Source organism: Chenopodium quinoa, unplaced genomic scaffold (genome assembly GCF_001683475.1).
Source record: "Chenopodium quinoa cultivar QQ74 unplaced genomic scaffold, ASM168347v1, whole genome shotgun sequence".
NCBI lineage: Eukaryota > Viridiplantae > Streptophyta > Magnoliopsida > Caryophyllales > Amaranthaceae > Chenopodium > Chenopodium quinoa.
The window spans coordinates 608,796-630,877 of record NW_018744041.1 but is presented as its reverse complement, the minus strand read 5'-3'; the positions used below and the strand labels follow the sequence as shown (position 1 = coordinate 630,877).

General features: G+C 33.9%; 2 protein-coding genes across 3 annotated transcripts; both read right to left on the bottom strand.

The window, feature by feature from the left end:
- Positions 1-45: 45 nt before the first annotated feature.
- Positions 46-11,820, bottom strand: LOC110690403. 2 transcript variants are annotated; one of them, XM_021867224.1, is made up of 23 exons: positions 11,306-11,820; positions 10,281-10,411; positions 9,809-9,893; positions 9,625-9,678; positions 9,428-9,519; positions 9,189-9,292; positions 8,497-8,569; positions 7,994-8,402; positions 7,547-7,867; positions 7,280-7,468; positions 6,504-6,599; positions 6,356-6,419; positions 5,564-5,691; positions 4,440-4,686; positions 4,116-4,347; positions 3,513-3,636; positions 3,373-3,431; positions 2,713-2,800; positions 2,434-2,623; positions 2,195-2,296; positions 1,444-1,571; positions 775-837; positions 46-245 (listed from the first exon to the last, which is right to left on the bottom strand). In XM_021867224.1, the coding sequence occupies exons 1-23, from the start codon at positions 11,342-11,344 to the stop codon at positions 135-137; spliced, it is 3,129 nt and encodes a 1,042-aa protein (XP_021722916.1). In that variant the 5' UTR covers positions 11,345-11,820; the 3' UTR covers positions 46-134. The 2 variants fall into 2 exon arrangements, with proteins under 2 accessions (XP_021722916.1, XP_021722917.1); XM_021867225.1 differs by having other exon boundaries at positions 4,116-4,344; positions 11,306-11,819.
- A 1,456-nt stretch (positions 11,821-13,276) lies between these two features.
- On the bottom strand, positions 13,277-19,344 carry LOC110690402 (cullin-3A-like). Its single transcript, XM_021867223.1, has 2 exons — positions 18,561-19,344; positions 13,277-15,945 (listed from the first exon to the last, which is right to left on the bottom strand). Exons 1-2 carry the CDS (start codon positions 18,719-18,721, stop codon positions 13,905-13,907), a joined length of 2,202 nt encoding a protein of 733 aa, XP_021722915.1. The 5' UTR covers positions 18,722-19,344; the 3' UTR covers positions 13,277-13,904.
- Positions 19,345-22,082: the final 2,738 nt, after the last annotated feature.

The window sequence follows — 22,082 nt, the reverse complement described above, 5'->3', positions numbered from 1 at the left end:
CATCCAAAAATCACACTATTGAAAAACAAATATGACAGTAAAGACTGTAAGAAAATATTTGAATAAAATAGTATGTACAAAGTATATGACATATCAAAGAATTCCAGGGAATGTTATGTTTTACTAGGACTGTGTTATGTTTTACTAGGACTGTTTTTCTGTTCAGCTATACGTAGCGTTTCTCTAGCCATGGATGAAAATGTTTGAGCGTTATCCTGCATCTCTGTGGTTCTCAAGTTGATACCCTGGATATATCAATAATAAGTTCAGTAACATTATAAAAGTTAGATCAAAGACTCAAAGATCACATCGTAGATGCATAGATAAATATACATTATACTTCTACCTTTTCTTGATTGAAAAAAATGTAGTACACTTGTATACTGCAATTAACAAATCCAGTTTTGTTGTGACCGAAAATTACTGTCGAGATTTCAAAACTGAGACTCATAGGAGGCTACTAGGCTAGAACCTGCTGACACGACTCAAGGGTACTTAAAAGGGTTGCTCTTATAATGTGAAATTGCCTCGACTTTCAAACAAAACAGTACATGTTTTTTGGGCAAATTAGAAGTCTTAGAGCATGGAGTTACAGTTGGTTACATTTCGGTTAAAACTTGAAACCATGGTGTCAAAAGCCAACTGTTATTTTTCATTCAGTGCTTCCAAATTTTCAGTTTTACTAAACACGGTTGAAATGATTAATAACAGAAAATGTAGCTGTAATACAGTTCTCAGACTCAATTTCATATTTCAGTCCATAACAGTCCATACCTGTAGTTTCTTAACATTCTCAGTAAGCTTGTTTTCAATCATTTTGGCAACACCAACTGGTTCCTGAAATCAGAAATGTGCATTAGTATCATCAGATAAGGATGCCCTAGCTTCTATCCCAGCAAAAATCCCGTGAAACAAGAGAGAAAAATGATCAACGGTGATGTCTAAATCCACAATAATAAACATCACTTGTATGCTGATACGGATCATTAAGCAAACTCATTATAAACACAATTAATTTCAGAAGCACGACACTGCATACTTGACTATGACAAATGAGAACTTTTGAAACTTCTATCACGTAGCAGTAATGTTGCGGTACACCTAATTCAAAGAGTAGATAATAGATTAATAGTTGAGAACAATTATTTCATAAGTGGCTCTAGTGGTATATAATAAAGCAAATGTCAACTATAGTTGATTCTCCCAAAGTCGACTCTCAGCTAGCCCCAAAAGTACAATATGCTACTTACTAAAATAGCTTTGATTAAAATCATTTAGACCACTTTGATCAAACAAAACCCAAAGGAGCAGTACCTATATATAATCTATTGAATCAATTCATTTCAAAAAAAGGATATTTATACATTTTATATAAAACAGTTAAACTCTATTGTCTAGCACCATGCAATACATATAATGAGGAAAAAAAGGTTGGATTCTTACATTACTGGTATTAGCTGATGAAAATCCATATCTCTTCTTAATTTGATCAACTGTCTCGACCTTCTCAGATTGTGGCTCTTCATGCGCTGAAGGTTTTTCATTCTTATTTGTCATTTGCTTCAGTTTCCCTGGAAATGGCAGTTTATAATGGGAATAGAATTCATTAGCTACATAAACACACCTGCAATTAAATATGCTTAGGTAGTGGATACTGTTACATTTATCAGGAAACAAGACAGAATTTTTTTCAATATGATAATGATACTGGCTAATATATAATTAATTCAAATTACCCTACATGAGAATATAGCTAAAAATCGTGAGGCTACGGAGCCATTACAGCTCAATACACATGGTTTTTATGCTAGACAAAAAACCTGCTCACCACATGAAGTAACATACACTTGTTACGAACTTAAATACTGCTTCCATAGGTATTATTCTGTTTATACGAATATATTTGTAACTATATTAGGTTTGCTCTAGGACTCTTGTAATACGAGGTAATACACAACTCATAACCAGCGTACTACTACATTCTAACATGGTGTCACAGCCTGGACTAAAACCTTAAAATTCCCCTCTTTCTCTTCCCTCTAGCCATTCACCACCCTCTCCCATCTCTTCTGCTACTAATTCACTATGGGCAAGGATGATGAAATCCCCCTCTCTTACTCTTTCTTCTAACACTTTCATCCCAATCTAATTAGTAGAATCCATCTAAGTAACGCTAAAAGATCAATGTGCTGACCTTTAAATGTATTGAACTTGCTTGCAAATTTCTGCTTATTAAGCAATCCCATCACATTGTTCCCTTTTGGCTTGTCATCCTGATCATCAATATCAATGTCGTCTGCAAAAAGATTCAAGTTCCTTCATGTATAGAGAAAGAGACTTATAAAAAGGGCTCTAGAAGGCCCGAGATTGATATGAATGACATTCAACATTTGATACCAAGAAGACAAACACTTAAAGCATAGCATGCCTTACCAATGTCCAAGTCATCATTGTCTTTTTCAACTGTGACATTAGCAGAAGTTTCCTCTTGAGTAGGGAAATTGGAAACTGCAAAGTTCTTTGAGAGGTCTTCAGAAATTGCTTTCCCATCTGTAACTTCAGTATCAGCTCCATGGTTTGTTTTACTTCCGGCTACATCTTTGAATATAGTGCCAAACATCCCCTATTACGTATAAGAAAAAGGAGAACATTCTGTCATAATTCATAATACTTCACTGGAATTGGAATCCAGAAGCACTCTAATGCTATTACCTTTTTCTTTTGGACTGAAGGTGAAGTTGCTCCATCTTCCATTATTGAAAGGTTTTTATCATATACTCGAGAAAGAGAGTCCAAGTGTCTAGTACAATCAAAGGAGCAAGTCAATACATAACCATCAAGATCCTTTTAAAGTCAATCCTCATTTTGTAAATTTTCTTTGCAAATAATTCATTTAATCAGCTTCAGTAATAACTTGTCACTACACGTAAAAATGAGTACATTTACAAGACAACAGTGATAATATTCAGATTCCTGTCATGAGACTTCAAGCTATAAGATGTTTCAAATCGTAATTAATAGCTTTCAAACTTGATCAAGATCAGTATTCATCTTTCAATTACTTAACCATTTCGAGGCACGATCTAAGAAAGTAAATATTGCAATATCTTAAATACATTACTATCATTCTCCAAAAATAGAAATCATATTGCATTAGTACCACATTGTTCCCTTTTGGCTTATCATCCTGATCATCAAGATATGTGCATCTCATTACTATCATGAACATTACTATCATTCACCAAGAGGATATGTGCATCTCAGTATATTTTTTTTGGATATGTGCATCTAATTATATATATTTTTTTTTTTAAAAGTTTATATTGCATTAGGTGGAGTCGTGGAGAAGCAATTAGAAAAGCAAGAACATACCTATACTTTCCATTTTGAAGAAACATTGAAGCCAAAGCAACTTCTTGATCACTCCTCATCTGAATAAATTACAAAACCAAGTAGTTGGTATAAACACTACTCGAGAAGCACAAATAAGAAAAAATTTCTAAGCACTATACCATTATAACTTCTCCATCTGCAGAAGAGCATATGGAGTAGTCAGGCAGTGTGTTTGGCTTCAAGGGCGAGCATATGAAACTTCTTAGTGTAGTTTCTTTCACAAGAGATAAATCTGGAAGCGACCTACAATTTCATAGGGAAACACTTTAATGACAATCTATAACTTCTACCCTATTTTTTACTGGTACTTTTTTGCAAGTTAAACATGTAATTTTGCATACACATAGGAGGCAATAAGCAGATAATAATTGTAAGATACAATGACTTGAAAATTTGAGTACTGCACAATTATGTAAAACATTTGAATGCTTGTAGAAATGGCATTGTCCAAAATTAACTACAAAACAATTCAAAGTTTTCGAACTCGATTTTAAGTTCCTAATGAGGCTGCAACCATTAAAACTTTTAAGTATTTTTACTTAAAATGCCATCATGACCATTATCATACACAACATATGAAGTAGTTAAAAATACAGAACATCATCATAATATGTTTGTATGGTTAGCAATAATGATAATGTTTTTTTTTTTTTTTTATGTCAATGATAATGTTATACGGAGTATTTCGTAGTACTGAAGAGGCAAATCAAGATTTTACCAACCGTATTTCAATTTTTCCGCATGAAAAGAATAGTACAAGTCCTGTGCTAGAGGTACTGCATATTGTAGATGCCCAGTAGCAGGACGATGAATTAAACTTCTTTTTGTACAAAACCTTCTTAACCCCCTGAACTATGTGTGGTAAGGAATAAATATATACGGCCTTCTCGGAACAAAGCAACAGCTGATGCTTTTGTGCAGTTTCCTCTGTAGAAGATCCTCTGCTTGCTTCTGCTACATTCATTTGGTTCATAACTCCACTTTAAACTCTTGTAATCTCAAATAAAACCAAACGACTAAAAGAATAAATAAGAGATTTGAGTTACCTAAAGTCTGCATAAACAGAGCTTTGGATGGTTTCTTAGGGTGCACTACACTACTGCTCAGTGTATTTCCAGTATCAGCATCAATTGCCAATAAAGATGAGTCCTTCGTTGCGATGACCAATACATTCTTTTCAAAACCATGAAGAGCAGATGATTCAAACTTCACAGATATAACATCAGAAGACAGTTCAGTTCCAATTTTTTTCTGATGCAACATGGAGGAACCCTCTACATTAATGACTGAAACCTACAAAGACAGTAATCCAAAACCGGTAAGATGAGTATTTGTTCGCAATGGCTTTTCAATTACTGTCTGTCTGAATTAAGAAGTGGTAACATAGAGACAAATCTATCACATTTTTTTCTCTGGTTCCTCTCAAAAGATTCCTCATGACATTGTTTTCTCTCAAAAGCTCCCTCAAAAGGTTTTTCTAACAGAAGCAAGCATGACATTGCAAGTATACATACATGCTAATTAATTTTAACTCATTATTTTTTATACAAAATTACTTAAATATGAGGATCCCTTGATGAAATAAGAATATACTCATTCTACAACTCAAACAACAGGCGATATTCATCAACAGAGCTATATTTAAGAAAAATAACTGTAATCTTCAACCTTTATTAAAAAAATTTCATTCACTAATACTTGTATAAGATTTTGAATGAGTTTTACTATTTTAGTTCATAGATCCAAAGGTTCCAAGGATGTGGATGCTAACAACTCCCTAGCATACTTATGTTGAAGCATTTTTTTTTCAAGACATAGCTTATTGGTTTAGGAGAAATTATCCTTGTCAAGTTGTCATAGTTCGAATCAAATAGATAGTAGGGAAGGATACAATCTACAGATCTATGTTATTGAACAGATATAGAAGTTTATGCTAATCCTCTCTCTATATGAAAAACAATATGAGTATATGACTCCCAAAAACAGGCAGCTGGAGGCTAAGATTGGAGAAAGTTCACCCAGATTTTATCGTATTAACATATGTCCTAAGCCAGTCTGCAATATTTCCTATTTCATGTAGTTCTTCTCTAGTACCTAAAATTAAAAAAGAAATAGAGCAGAAGACGAAAAGCTAGAATTATAAGGGTAATAAGAAAAAAATATAACTTACATGTCCTTGTTCAGATCCCACTGCCAGATATCTCGAGCTGTTATATAAGTGGAAAGAGAGTACAGATCCATTGACTTTTATAAACTTCACACTATGAATGACATGACTGTTTCCTTTCTTTGAACTTCCTGAAGTAGATAACATATTAGAAAACTCAGTCAAGTGCATCATGTATACAATATGAAGTTGATTTTCTTGCCAGGTTACATCTCTTCCAAAAAAATTGAAAAACTACAAGGGAGCCCAATACTGCATCTAATGTAAGGCAACCTTTTTAAATTTAAATATTGATTTTCACCAATGCAACCGAGATGTCACATATGAAAAATAAGCTACAATTCACATAAAACCTTTCTAATAGATTAGCACTGGCATGTTAAACAACCTAAAAGTCTCTCTGGTTTATCCTCTACAAATCACAAGCATTTGAGAGTTCATGCATCCATCTTCCAACCATATGAGTAAAATCCTCAGCTTTATGTCTTTATATGAAGCATTAGGTGATACACTATCTACATCTTTACAAAATGGGAGAGAGACCAATTGCAAAATCAGGCACAACTTTCCGACATAATAATCCACCATGGACAAAGATGGCTCTAAGACCAATCAAAAACAGCTAGCCAGCATATAACTTTTACTACATTTCCACTATGATAATAAACCGCAAGCAGGTCCTAATGAGTTTCAATTAGGAGAAAAATCCGTTGTTAAGAGTTAATTCAGATTGACCAAATGCAGCACTTTACCCTGATAGAACTTTATACAAATGATCATGCTGATAGAACTTACCTGATAAAGAGAAAAACCCAGTCTCAGTGGAAAATGGTTCAGACTTCATTTGATAGATACGGACCTGTATAGCACATAAAGTTTGAAATGAGCAAAGGAAGAAAAATCCAACAACCAATTGACATCTCTGAAAAGACTGCATAACTACCATTCCACTTTTGTCTCCAGAAATGAGAAGCCGTGATGCAGAACAGTAATGAATTGCTGTTACTGCTACGCCACTTTGAGACGAATCATCCTCATTCTACAAATGGCACAAAGATAAAAAGTCAGGATGCTGTAAGGCTGGCTGATAGCCATTTAAAATTCTAATAATGCCATAATTTCCAAAGGCTAATTTATAATGATTTTTAACCATGTAGGAAAGTTTATTATGATCACACAAAAGGCCAAAAGAAATTTAACATGTAAGAATTCCTGATGTTGAAAAGGTCATATATAGTGAATTAAGAATTTCAATCAATAAATAAAAATGAGTTCCTTCTTGCCTTTTAGGCTCTAAAAAAATTGTCTAGTTATCTTTATCCATTCATTAAAATTCATTTGTAGTTTCGGACCCAATATTTCTTGTAAGTGTGATTAGTCTCCCCTGCTAATCGGGATGTGGGGCTGGGGCAGTTAAGTTTTACCCGGTTGCTAGAATCACTACTCTCAAACTCAGAAGCTTAACCCTCCTCCACACCCCAACCCTGGAGAAGCATATTACAAGGTTATACGATTAGATTTTCTGCTTATCTAGAAATTACAAGGTTAGCTGCATCATTACAATTTATAAACAACACGATTAGATTTTTTGTGTGGTTAATTAGCTTAGCATTCTGCATTCCACAAGGAATCAAGGATAAACGATATCCAGCAATGCTCTAACATTAATGTTCACTAAATTTGTAACTTAATGCAGTAAACCTCGAAACATATCAATACCTGTTGTGTTAACGATAGAAGTGGGATTAAGAGAGGACATGTAACATCCCAAAAATTGATGGTTCCATCACTATGCCCTGTGATATACAAGTTTTTAATCTTTGCAAAACCAGTAAAGTGAGGTGAACTGGTGTTCTTTGCTTCAGAAGGAAGAACTGATGGAAAATTTTTCACAACTGACATGTAGTCCTGCATAATGGTTACAATACATTATATAGCAATGAAAAAGAAAGAACCACATCAAGAACTAAATGGAGGTATTATTACCTCTTCATAATCTATATTGTTGGATTGATTTGTGATAAATTGAGCAGCAGTAGTGGTTGAAGCTGATATTGGAAGCTTTATCATCAGTTCGTTTGGCAGTGATGCTGATGGTTTTGATTGAGATTGCAACAAACACTTCTCAATAGAATGATCGTCATAGGCATACATAAGACCAGATTTTCCAAGCAAAATAAGAAACTTCTGCTTATGTTTGCTTTGTTCATTTGAGCGAGAGATAATTTCTATATCAAGACATGATTCAGGCAGCTGAAGCCCCACTTTAATTGTCCGAGATTCGGTGTCTTCATTCAACAAGACCACCTGCAACACCAAAGTTCAATTCCAAAATACTTTACAGTTTGATCTTGTCAATCCAATTAATTTAAAAGCACAACCATCAACATGAACGTAAATTTTGATAAAATTAGACAATATTGATCCAAATACCTGAACCAAGTTTGGGGATGCAGCATCAGAGGCGCCAGTAACATATAATCGATTAGGTTTCCCATCTGAATAAACCCACTTTAATGATGCAATAGGAATTTTTTCCAATCTGTATACTAGATTGATCTTAGAAGTTTGAACAATTTGGGTATTGCTGGTGTCTCTACTCACCAAAGACCCATTGCTTATGTCAGAATTTGAAGGGATGCTATGAATTAATATATCCCCAGTGTCGTACCCAACAGAAACTTTACTGCCGAAGGGGCATACCCAGCATGCAGAAGTTACTCTCTTAGTTTCCTGAGAGGACATTAGAGTCATCGCTCCACTACCACCCATTGTGGAAACAGCTTTGCTTTCTTGGATTGCCCACAGCGTGATCAATCCATCAGCAAATATAATCAGAATCCTTCAGTTGGAACAGAGAAGATGCAAGAAGTGATGAGAGTCTAATGATAAACACGTAATGTGGTAGAAAGAAGAACATAACATAGATACACTACCTCCTGCTTTCTGCTGTTGGTTGAGGCAATATATACTTTACAGCATAATCAGCTGAATTCTTATCGGGATATGCTGAAAGGAAAAAGTTTTTTGCATAGATGTAAGCATTAATCACCCTTAAAACACATACAGACGTTCACATTGAAAGAAAGAGGGAATCAAAAGTATTATCAGAGCACAATAAACAAGATGGGAACCTATGTATCCTTGCTAATAAGTTGCAAAAATGTACTATGTATGACTTCACCAACTTGAATAGCTTTAACATATTTCTTTCAAACTTTTGCCACTAACAAAGAGAGATAAGTCATGCACTAGAAGAGATACACTAATCAATTTCTAAATCAGCTACTAATAAAGTTGAGGACTCTCTTAGAGCAAGCATCGATGAATGATTCTTATCTCTTTAGAGTCAGAACATAGCACCATCAGCATGAGACTACAAACAAAGGGGAAGTGGTGTGCACGTGGAATTTGAAAGTAGACAGCAGCCATACAAGCACTCATATCATATCTTCCCTCCCAAAAAAACCCAAGACATGAGATTGACAATAGATTGTAAAATCATAATCAATCAAAATTCGGAAATTCTATGACTAAATCACTAAATCATAGCACAGAATAACAGCTCCACCTTCAGCAAAGATTACTAAGGTCAATAGCATAGAAATAAAAAAAATCAATAACTGACCATGTGAAGCTGAAAAGGGGATCCAATACTTCATTTTTTCTATCTGGCCCAATTCATTATCAAGCTTCCACACCGTGACATTACCAGCACGATCTCCTATAAATCTGCCATTGCAAAGAAATATATTTTACCAATGTTGTCTTAGTTCAGCAATTTTGAGCTAGGAGTTTGGTTACATATTGTTCCAAGATACGAGAATTCATATAATTTCCATAAATATACAATAATGAAATACTTACATGAAGGAACTCAGCTGCATTACTGACATAGATGTGATCTCTTCATCGAAATTATGTACATGAGACAAAATCTTCTTATCTATGTCCCAAACCTAGTTATGAGTCATGCCAAACAGTGAAATATAGTGCAAAGATAATTAGGAAAATAAAAAAATAAGTTAAGGAAAAAAAAAAAAAAAAGGATACAATTCAGCTACCTCAATTTGGTCATTAGATGTTACATTCAACAGAATACCTTGGTTGTGAATGAACTACAAATTAAAACATCCTTAGGTTAGCTACAATTCAGTGCCAAGTTTTAGTAAATGATATCGCAGCAAAGTGGTGCAAAAATGAGCACCAAGATAAAGTGAGGGGTTTCGGTAGCAGAGTTACAAGAACCTGCAAAAATTTGCTGGGCTGAACATCATTGGACTCCAACAGGGCTTGAGTGTTATCTTTTCCCAACAATTTAATCTGCCCATTCCTATAGGAAAGAAACAAGACCGTTAAAATCATAGGATTAAACCAAGTCTATGATAATTGAAGTAATCTTCACATGAATTGTTGATCTACATTGACAGAACATCTTGTAAACTAGTAATAAGTTAGGCTCAAGATTTCATTTAGTGATTGATAACCAAGTGAGATTCATCAGCATCTTGTTGCACAGGTATACTGATTCATACTGATGCGAAGCAGTCTGCTACTAGTATTAAAAATTGGGTTTATATACTCTAGCAACAGTCCATGAATATGAATCAGACTACAGTTAATTTCTTCAGTTATTCAGTACTACAGATACGATTATGCAAAACCACATATAAAACACTGGCATTTAAGAAAATAAAGGGAGGAGCTACAAGGTACAAACATTGTTGCTACTGCAAGTATCTTTTGTATTGGATCATATGCAAACATAGCAGCTGAAGGTGGTAATCCATAATGGAAAGCTAGACGAGGATCAACATCTTCCGGTTTCAGACCATCTGAGTACTCCCCAGGCTGCATCATAATTCGAGCATTATCATTGTTAAAGTAGTCAAAATTAGCTAAATGCTTTCAAATCAAACATACAACAACATATACACAGAAATAATCTTTGACGCACGAAATTGACATGAAAGTCACATTTCCTGTTTCCAAAACATGGAATAAATCAAATAATAACAATCATAGCAAAAACACCTATTTGTTAACAATTTTTAATGAAAATAAACAGGACAATGTTAGACTCTTAAGCAACATCATAGGTTTATTGCTTTAATGAATTTACGCGCTTCTAAAAATTCATCATTCACATTATCAGGTTACAGCAACAAGTTCTCTGCAACATTACTGAACCAATTGTGGAGTAAACCTTATAATTCTTAAAATAAAATAAAATAATAATAATAATAATAAAAAATAAAAAAATAAAATGCTAATTGCAAACATTTTAATCAGTTGAACAATAATTAAAAACAAAGACATTTTCCTAAGAGCAAAAATTAATCAACACCATTTCAAATTTACGAACGATTGGATTTTTTTTTTAAAACCCCAGAAAAACCACACCACTAACTACAGTGTACTCCACAATACAGTCAGTCGGAAAATTTATAGCCACGTTGATAATGTAATTTAAACTAGTAACACGACAACTAAATGTCTAAATCTGATCCAAAAAAAAAAAAACTAACGATCATCGTCCAACTTATTAAAAAAAAACAACGATATAAGTTGATGCAAAAGGCAAAAATTCACAAACAAGTTAAAAAATTGAATGAAAATGAAACCAAAACAAATCATATCAACTAATTTGGTCAAATAAATTGCAAAGTACAGTAACATATAATCAATATAATATAGTTTACTCAAACTATTTTCCAAAAATAAAAATTAAATGGTTGTACAAACCTTCTTGGTTGCCTTTTCCACAAGCTTTTTAACAAACATTTTGAGAATTAATTCAACTCCAAAAAAAAACCAGGAAATTAGAGAAGAAGAAAAATGTTATTTTAGAGAGAGAAACAATTGTTTTAGAGAGAGAAATTATTGATTGATTGACGTCAGTTACATGTTTAAACTATAACAACGAGAAACTTGACTGTTCAGGGGAAAAACTGACATTCAATGGACCATTATTATTTATTTATTTATTTCTTCTTTAGTATTGGGATATGGTCGGTGGTTTTTTAAATATTTGGATTTTTAAAAAAAAATTTGGATCAAGTAATAATAAATCGTTAAAAAAAGATTGAATTGATTGACCCTTAATGATGATACACGTAAGTAAAGTGGGTGTGATTGATTTGCTTTAGTTGATGTCATTAGGACAAGGATTTGGAAGACTTTGAGCATATCATGCCATGTGTTGTGGTTTAAGAGAGAGTGACCACCTTAAACTTGTGTTATGCTTCTCTTATGATGAGGAGGATGAAAGTAATTTTGACAAAGGATAATTTGTCAATTACTACCGCAAGTTAATACCACTTTGTAAATTACTACCGCAAATTAAAAAAGTTGTGAATTATTACCGCAAAAAATTTTAAGATGTTGCGATTACTACCAAACCCCCATTAAACCCAACTATGACGTCATTATATCCCTTTAACCCGTGTTTGACCATGGTTAAGGGCTTTAACCAGCCCCCCCAAAAAAAAGAAAAAGAAAATGGATTAGGGATATAATGACGTCAAGGTGAAGGGCTTTAACCATGGGTTAAGTGATATAATGACGTCATAGTTGGGTTTAATGGGGGTTTGGTAGTAATCGCAACATCTTAAAATTTATTGCGGTAGTAATTCACAACTTTTTTAATTTGCGGTAATAATTTACAAAGTAGTATTAACTTGCAGTAGTAATTGGCAAATTTTTCTTTGACAAAATAAGGTTTTGGAGGTAGTTGTTAGCTAAGGTAATACTTGTACGGTAACTTAAAGCTACTCAAAAATTGAACACACCATACATTTCTACTCCATCGCATCCTGGTCGTTAATGCTTGTTTGGTTGATACTACTTATAATACATGTGATGTGGAAATTTTAAGGAAGTGGAATTGTGGAAAAATGAAAAGTTAATTAGAGTAAGAATTTAATGAGAAGTGTAATCATCCCTTACATCGTCATATTACAGAAATCAGAAAAGTAAATTTTGTCACCAAAACAATATTAACAAATCACTAAAGTATAAAAATTCTAGGTTCCCTAATAAAAATTTTGAAGAAGATACTAAACCTCTTATATAAGGGAAGGGGAGATTTTAGTATCAACCTAATTTAAAAACACAATAATACCTATCATGACCCAGATTAACATTAAAAATAATGATTTTGTAATTAATAAACATAATTAAGAGTAAAAATCATAATTATATATGGAAGCAAAACTAATTAACAATCTACCTTTCATTGAGATAATTCGAACGTGTACCCACAAACGATTCCTACAAGTACCCATAAGGACATAAGACTACATTTTCCCTTACATATAACTCATAAATATTGGTCAAAGGTCAAGTGAATAGTGCAAGGGCCTATGCCCTGTGTTCATAAAAAATACTACCTCCGGTTCATATTATGCAACTTTGGTAGATTATTAGTGAGATATAAAAAATTCCAAAGTTGCATATAATACGAACCGGAGGTAGTAGAACGAATATGTTCATAAGCCTCCTGCTTGTAAGCAAGGAAACAAGATAGTTTAGTTAAGATTGGCATCCTGGAAAATACTTCCCTCCACTCCAACTTAACACAACCACTTGAGGGAATAATAGAATGACCAAATGAACAGAATAACAATAATTTTTTTTAAAAAAAAAAGGGGCAAGAATAATATAAAATTCGTTTTCCCTAAAAGCGAACACTCGAAATAACCTATAAAAACATTATGCAACATAAACTCCCTTCAAGAAAGAGTACAATTGCATTATGGTAGCGATACAACCTTAAACAGAAGTCAATGTCAATGTACAACATTGATAAGATTGAATAAACTTTAAGCAACTATCACCAAGTTCGGCACCTTTCATAATTTAAGCATTATGGTGTACGACGTCCCACAATTGATAGCTTACAGCAAGCCAACAAATTGCAATGTGCGTACGCCATACAAAAGCAAACTATACAAATCAAAGCAGCTCTTAACATAATTGAAGCAGCAACATCTAGTCGAGAAAAGTAAACGACTTCCCATCAAAGATTAAGGGCAGTGAATCTTTTGATACGCACAAGGATTTTCAAGACAAAATGCGACTCCAAGTCAATTCTTCCACATTGCGTTTTGAAGTGGGTTGCCTTCATCAACTTCAGGGACAGGTCAATTATCCTGCCAAAAGTTCCTGATCAAGAAAGACCGGGGTATTTAAAAGGGATACCCAACATTGAAGGAAACCTTGTAAATCTGAGCCGAAGGAATTCAAGAGCAATTGGCTTACTATCAATTTGAAGTACATCAGTCAATTCCAGTTTTCAGCACTAAACATGAAAAACACTAGTGAATGCTAGAAAACTGATCCCTTAAGCAAGGTAGCGATACAACTTCCTGTCAACACTATCTCTTTCCAAAAATTCACGTTCTATGAGTGACTCAATACGCTTCTTAATCTCCACTGGGTTTGGCAGGAAACGAGACTGCAGCTGCTTTGTGACCTCAGCAATAATATTGTTATGATCTAGTACTTTCCTGGATTTCATAATTCTCACTATTGCAGCCTCAATCTGAGGCTTTCTATCCTCCTCCACCCTTTGTCTAGTTTCCTGTTTTTCAGGTTCTGATTCTTTCTGTGCAACTACTGTTCCTATCTTCACCTTGTAAAATTTGCTTGAGAACTTGTCATTGAACAAGAAATCATCGTTCTCACCAATATCCTTGCTCATGGGCTCTTTTCGAAGGACATTCTTTCCCTTGACACAAGCCAGTGATTGCAAACACCTCTTCAGCTCTGGGGCAGGAATCTCAGTCGCTTGTTCAATCTCCCGGTAGCTAAGTCTGTCAGCATTATTGAAAAGCATAAGTACACACATTTGGAAGGTTGAGACATTGAGCTCGTGCTTCTGACCCTTGCTGAAAGTTGCTTTTATATCAGCTGTACCCATATTAGTTTGCCAGGATAATCTTCGGCCAGTATGTGTTCCAAGATAGTACGAGCGGAATTTTTCACAGAGTAACGACAGCTCCGCAGGAAGGTTGCAGGGAATACTTGGTTGAGTGGGCCAGGACCCAGTTGTTAAAACCTGGACAACCAGAGTAGGTCCATCCCCTAGCTCAGCACCATGATTGGCGTAAAATCCTTGTATTGTATCCTGAGAAGTTTTCATATCTGTGAACATACCCTCTAGCTTGGAAGTAAACTGATAACCACATTCTGTCTTAAGCTTCACGATCAAGCTTCTCTCTGCATCATCAGACACAGTCTTTCCTGACAACAGTCTCTTAGCCAAGTGCTGTTTATAGTACTTCTCAAACACATCTTTCTCCTGCAGATATCTAAAAAGCATCATCACCTTATCTAGTACAACCTCCACATCCTCTTCACTAACACCCTTGAGACCTTTACGAAGCTTGTCATCCACAAACAGAGAGATAAACTCTGGAGAACGGGCATTCAAATTGATGAAGTACTCAAATGAGGAATTCAATGCATTCTGGAAAGTCTTGTCATTGTTAAATGCCAAGCTTATGATTTTATCATATTTGTCTTTCTCATCTAAAAGACGCTGAACGAACTCTACAGGATCCTTCACCCTTTCGGGATCAGTAACAAGCTGCTTACCAACCTCTCTGATGTGAGAAGTCATCACATCTCGAACAGTGCTGAGACCATTATCCACCCGACGGAATAGATTATACATTCTTCCCAAGTCTTCATATTTATCATCAAGAAGCATATTCACTAGGCCTGAATTGTCCATGTGAACCAGCCTTGGCATGTGGTTAGCAATCATCTCCCTCTCCACTACCTTTGTTATCTTGGCTTCACTTCTGATGTCCAGATAATGTGAAACTCTCTCGATTTCTTCATTCAGACGTCTCTCGGCTTTTTTTAGATAATCACCACAATCACAGCACTCAATGAACTGCTGAGACTCAACACGGTAAAAATTAGCAGAAACATCAAGAAATGGTTTCTCAAAGTCCTCTTGATAAACAGATGCCCCTAGATCCATTAGCATCTTTATTATGTTTCTCATCAGCCCCCTGTTAATAACTTCCCCAGTTCTCTCTTGCTGAATCCAATCAAGGAGAGTGTTTAAAAGCCTTGTCTGAATACTGCTGGCATGGATAACATTGTCTCTCCACAAATTCAAGCCAAGATCATAAACAGGAGTTTTATGAGTGCTGGGAACAAAAGTTCTGTCCATGTACATCAATATGTCTCGAATCATCTGCAACGCCTTATTATGTTCAGCCCATTTTCGATTCAGCTCTTCAAGAAAAGCGTCTCCCTGAGCAGATTCTATGGATTTCGATATATCTTTCAAGTGTGAAGTCATTGTTGTCACAAGACCCGAATAAAGCTTCTCACCATATTTGTGCAGAACCATGTTGTAAGCATTTCTGTAAAAGTTAACCGAAATCAGGAGATGAACGGTGTATCACAGAAAATTCTATGAATTTTGAGGAACTCCAGAACAAGAAGCAGGCAGATAATTTGAAGAAAATTGGATACCAAATGCTGAAAATGGAACTAGATAGGTTTATCCATAAAGCCATTTCAACAAGCTTGTGATAATCAGTTGGCATCTCTTAAGATTTGAAAAATCTTCGTTCAACACTGGCAGGATTACAATATACAACAACACTTGAAGATGTAAAAACTGGCATAATTTGAACTTCTCCTGTGAACCACCACGGCTTTTAAATAAAGTTATAGTTTTTGTAAGAAATGCCATTAAAATTTCTGTGATAGCAGTGCTTCTCAATAATTACAGTATATAAAAAATGGTTGCAATTAAGGCAACGTGATCTAGTCAGAACAGAAAATAAACAATGAATGTCCACAAATTGAATTACAAGAGTTCAATGGATATATAATTGCAAAATTCTATGACAATCATGTCAAAAGCAACAAGAAAATTCAGTGGATCAACCAGGGTTCAACAAAAAATGTAAGAAAGGTTCTTTCTGTAATATCCATACAGTGACATATTGGTAAAAAAAATTATCAAAAAATATGGAAAAAAAAAGAAGGTGAATGGGAGTTGTGACAAACAAATTCATGATATCCAGAAAGAATTTTTAATAAAAGAATAACTAATGCAGAGAAAAACAAAAGATATTGGATTTTGTCATCATAAAATCAGTCTAAAATTCCAACAACTTGTGAGACAACACAATATTTTATCACTGCCACTATACAGTGATATACATGTACCAAGAGTAATTTTATAAGGGAAACCATAAAAACAATCACAAGCTCATTTAGATAAATACTCCAATGTCAATAGTTATTGCAATTTGCAACTAAAATAATGAAACAAAGTAAATACATAATTTAAGAAAATTGTGAAAAGGGTGAACGTGTAAGACATAAATGGGAGTCGTGTGTAAAAAGGTGGGTTGGTGTAAATAACGGTGATTAAAGTAAGAGAGATAGTATCAAAAGGTGTAATTATTGAGATAAGAGGGGTGAGATGGCAAAGGGGGTATGCCTAAAGTAAAATTAACCAAAGAATGGACAAAAATGAAAAGTGATTGGAAATAGAGGAAAAAGCCTGGTTAAATGACTCTTTGATCCTCTAAGTACTATTCATAGAACTCCACACCACAAGACATGGGGGAAAAAAAAACAGGTTGTAAGCTGCCATGGAAATCATCCAACGTCAAGAAGTTACCAATTAAATCAACAGCAAAAAAAACAGAAGACAAAGGTAACAATTTTTGACATAGTAACATTCCAAAGACTTGAAATAATAGGGTGTCAATAAGGCCATCATTCGAAAAACAGGCATCAGCAGTTCAGCACTTGTCTTGCACTTTTTATCTTGCATAAACCCCATTTTCTGCAAAAACAACCAATTACATCCTAATTTGCCTTCAGCACTTGTTACTAGAAAGTAGCTATCCATTGCCCATAGAGTAAATTCCATCAATAAATTATTGCTAATACTACAACTTGAAGCATATATGTATGCAAAATCAAAAGTCAAACACGACATCTTAAGTTCCATTTGGTAGCATATCAATTGATGCTTATCCAATCAAAGGTGAGAAGCCTCCATATTTGCCTCCAACAAAGTACACCTACTCCCTGCATTTCTTATTGTTTCCCCCATTATCAATTTAAGGACATCCTTGAAAGATCACCCGATTCCTATTTAAGTCCATTAGGGCTAAATCTTTACTCTCACATAAATCACATTTGGCCTCACCATTTGTCTCTCATTAACTCCACTCAACCAAAACTTACCTATCCATAGCCCATAGAGTCAATCCCATCAACAAATTATCGCTAATATTACAACTTGAAGCAAATATGTATGCAAAACCAAAAGTCAAAACCATTATCTTACATTCCATTTGGTAGCATATCAATTGATGCTTATTCAATCAAAGGTGAGAAGCCTCAATATTTGCCTCCAAAAAAAAAAAAACCTACTCCCTCCATTTCTCATAGTTCCCCAAATATCCATTTAAAGTCGTCCTTGAAAGACTACCCAACATCTATTTATGTCCATCACGGCTAAAGCTTTACTCTCACATAAATCACATTTGACCCCCACCATTTGTCTCTTACTAACTACACTCAACCAAAACTTAACAAAGTAAAAATAGGCGGGAGTATATTTCAGCTGAGAGCACACTCAAATCACGGTTTTGGCGTGATCAATTCGCCTGCCCAAATTCAACTTCCTCCACCACCACCTGAATCATCCATCCTTATCCGTCCTTAGCTACTAAAACAAGATACAATCTAATTACAATCACAAGCATCACATCCTGATAAACTTCTTACAGCCATTCTCATTTCGAAACGCTTACAACCATTCCCATTTCAAAACGCTTACAATCATTCTCATTTCGATACGCTATCAAGTTAGCCGATACCTAATCATTAAGCTCTAAACAGTAAAAAGATAATCAAGATTCTACCATCAACATATAAAGCACAACAACATAATCAAAACAAGTAATAATTACAATTAAAAACCTAAATTAACAAAGAAGCAAACCTGTAAAGCTCCTCAAAGCTAAGACCACTAGCATTTTCATTGTAAATCTCCTCAATAGCATGCTCCAATATTTTCCAAGTCTTATCAGCATATTTCGGATCCACCACCACCCTATGCTTAAACGCCTCTATCTGAAACGGCTTCCTCCTTTGATTACTCATTTTCTCTCTCCTATTCCTCTCTCTCTACCTCGGAATTCAAACCCAGAAATCCAAAACCAAACAACAAATCGAGAACAAAGCGATCACCCCCAAAAACCTAGAAATTCTTCTAACAAAACGGGGGAAAACTACGACAAAATTAAATTAAAAAAAATCTTCGTTCGCCAAATTTGAAAGGGTGTTCTGAAGAAGATCTGGGGATGAAAAGTATTAGATTCGAAAGGAAAATAGAGAGATTTGTGAAAAGAATAAGAATCGAGGTGGGTGATTGGAACTAGGGTTTGTTCGAATTTGGGGTAAGATGATAACAATTAGGGCAGAAATTAAAGAGAAAAAAAGAGAGAAATTATGAAAATCTGGAAATTGGGGAAGGAATTTGTTAGAGGTTTCCAGGAAAAAGGGGGTTTTTGAGAGGAGAGAGAAAACCAGGAGGAAGGGAAGAAGGAGAGAGAGATGGGGGCAAATAATGAATTTTGGATTATTTTTCTCTCTATCTATTTTAGTTTCTGAAAATTCAAGAGGAAGAAGATGGATAGCTCCTCCCTTTTATTTTCTTTTTTTTTTTTTTTTTTTTTTGAGTTAATTCCGAAGATTTGACAAAATTGACTCACATCTGATTATTGGTAAACCTAAATTGTGATACATTTTCTAGTGATTGCAAAGTGAATAGTATATATTACTTATGTTCTCCCTTTCCTTCAAAATAAATGCCCTAATTTAATTGGCATATATGTTAACATATATTTTTTACCAATAAAGTCGTTAGTTACCAATAAGTATGATTATTGTTCTCAAAAAAAAAAAAAAAAAGTATAATTATTTTTTAAAAAAATGGTATCCAAAAACTATACGGTTCATCGGTAAGATCCGAACAAGTAGCACTATGCATAAAGCATATATTGAGGTTAACGTGGTGTCTGTAATATTACAAAAAATTAAAATGATACATGTATTTTGAAACAAAGGTAGGATAAGTAATCGGCATTGATAAAAGTAAAGTATATAAAATAGTATCGAAAGTCATAATAGAATCACTACACAAACAAGACCAATAATGTAATACTCAAATCCATAAAAAATACCAAGAGCAAATTTATGACAAGTCATTGTACTGTGTTGAAATTTATATTGTGTAGAGCTTTTGAGGCCACGAAAAGCTTGGGGCCAAAATCCTTTCAGTAAAATCGTGTATGTAGACATGCTCGACACCGTTGCCATGGAACTAATGGAAGCAATGAGTGATGGTGAGAAAAATCGAAAAGGCTTTGAAAGATGGCAAGCAATTGGGAATAACTCAGGTGCTGAAAGGTAATTTCATATCATGGGGCAAAAGGGTTAAAAATTATTCACACAAGAACATACACTTCTCACTTTATGTATGTATGTATAAATAAATAGATTATTCTTTAATATTTCGTAAAAAAATCATTCTTTTATAATGACCATTCCTTCTTAAAACGGGCACGTGTTGTAGGCTCATGTGTCGTAGTAGCGTGTCACGCGCTCAAGTGGGCCAAGAAATAGTCATGTTGTACCGAACTATTGCCAAGCTTTTATAAATTGAGATCAATCAAAGTTGTTCGCATGTCGTACTGTGTTGGGTTATGTTATTCCAGGAAGTTGCTTAATAAATTACAGACTATATTTTATTTTATAAATTTGTCAAAAATATGTGGTCTAACTCGTCGAGCTTGTGTTGAATTTTGAAACGATGTATATGTACGGGTTCATGGCCCACTGGTGTGTCTCTCGTGCCGTGTCAGGCTTAAAAAGGGCTTATAGCGAGTCATATCATTTTCATGGCAGGCCTAACTGGCCCTTGTCAAAGGCCTGACTCATATAACATCTTAATTCATTCTATACAATGAGGTAGAGCTTTGGTTAAGGAGTATACAACATCAAAAACTTAAGAAAAAAATTAGGAACTTGGCTCTAATTAACAACAAATTAGAGTGGTCCATAACCTTCAAGTCCCAAGATAGAAAATTGGCTCTAATATTTGATGTTATGACCAAGTTAGACCAAAAATATGATCGGATTAAAACTTTAATTATTATCATTTAATTTTGCTAATTTTTTTTAATAAAATTATGTATTTGAATATATGATTAGACGAATCTAAACAAATTTTATAAATTAGATTACTAGTTATAATTAAGTTAAATTAATACATCGGATTAAGTTAGCCAAGAAAAATTTATATTAAACCAGATGACCTTATTTTAGGGGAAGAGAAGAACAAATCCTTTCTTTGAGAAAATACAAAAGTTTTTCTTTATAATAAATACTTTCTCCGTCCTTTTATTAGGAAGAAACTCCTTTTACTTACACAAGCTACGAGACACACGCTACGTGTGTACATTATAGGAAATTTATTAATTTACTCATAATATTGTTATTGTGGATTTTTTCGAAAATCAATACATGCATAAACTTTAAATTTAAGAATGATTTTTTTTTCTCAATAGGACATCTACTCCACTTCGTGTACCTCAGTTAACTTTAAAAAATGTTGTTGATCGTTGAGTTTTTATATAAAAGATTGAAAACTATAGAGTAAACATCTACGGTAATAGTACGTATACAGATTAGATTGATGTATAATTTGTCCTTTTATTTTTTTCTAATAAATTTTAAGGTTTTTTTTTCCTCCTTCGAAATGTAGATTTTTTTGAAGGAACTATATTGGTATTAATTTTCCTTTTTTTTTTAAAAATAAAATCATGATATAGTTATCTTTTAACAAAGTTTAACGTGGTTTTTTTCAATTAAAAAAAAAAGTAAATGTGGTTTGTGGTTAGTTACATTCTTTTATTATTTATGAAAAGTAGATAATTTTTGTTTGTTTTTAGTGATAATTCTAGTTAGTGGGTAGTTAGGGTTCGTTTGGCACTGGTTTTCTGTTTTTTGGCCTTTTGTTTTCTAAAAGTATATGATATGTGTCCCATAATGAATTAAAAATTATATAAACTTGTTAAAATTATTATAATTTTGAAAACTGACAACAGAAAAGTGGAAACACCTTTTTCTTGTTTCCTGTTTTTGGTTTTTGATTTTCAAAAAAACAGAAAACTTAAAACCAAAACTGATGCCAAACAAGCCCTTAGTTTTTAGTTTTGTTTTTTTATTTGAAAGAATAGATATATATTTTTTTTTGGAGTAGTTATGAATGATTTTTTTTTAAATATTAATTAATGAATAAGTAATTTTGTAAATTGAGAAGGGCATTTTGGGAAAAGACAAATTTATCACCCAAAAAGCCCTTTCTCTTTATATAGTAGTATAGATTTTTATTAAAGTCTAATTTCTAACCGTTATTACTCATATAATAAAGAAAAATAAGACTCTAATAAAATATCAA

Bases quoted from the DNA above. Each gene is read 5' to 3' on its own strand.
- LOC110690403 (XM_021867224.1), bottom strand. From the start codon at position 11,344: ATGTTTGTTAAAAAGCTTGTGGAAAAGGCAACCAAGAAG. The intron at 9,293-9,427 runs GTAAGTATTTCA...TTGCAATGGCAG, and splicing joins ATGCAGCTGAGTTCCTTCAT to ATTTATAGGAGATCGTGCTG. The intron at 1,572-2,194 runs GTCAGCACATTG...TGCCATTTCCAG, and splicing joins CAAGTTCAATACATTTAAAG to GGAAACTGAAGCAAATGACA.
- LOC110690402 (XM_021867223.1), bottom strand. From the start codon at position 18,721: ATGAGTAATCAAAGGAGGAAGCCGTTTCAGATAGAGGCGTTTAAGCAT. The intron at 15,946-18,560 runs GTTTGCTTCTTT...TAACTTTTACAG, and splicing joins AGCTTTGAGGAGCTTTACAG to AAATGCTTACAACATGGTTC.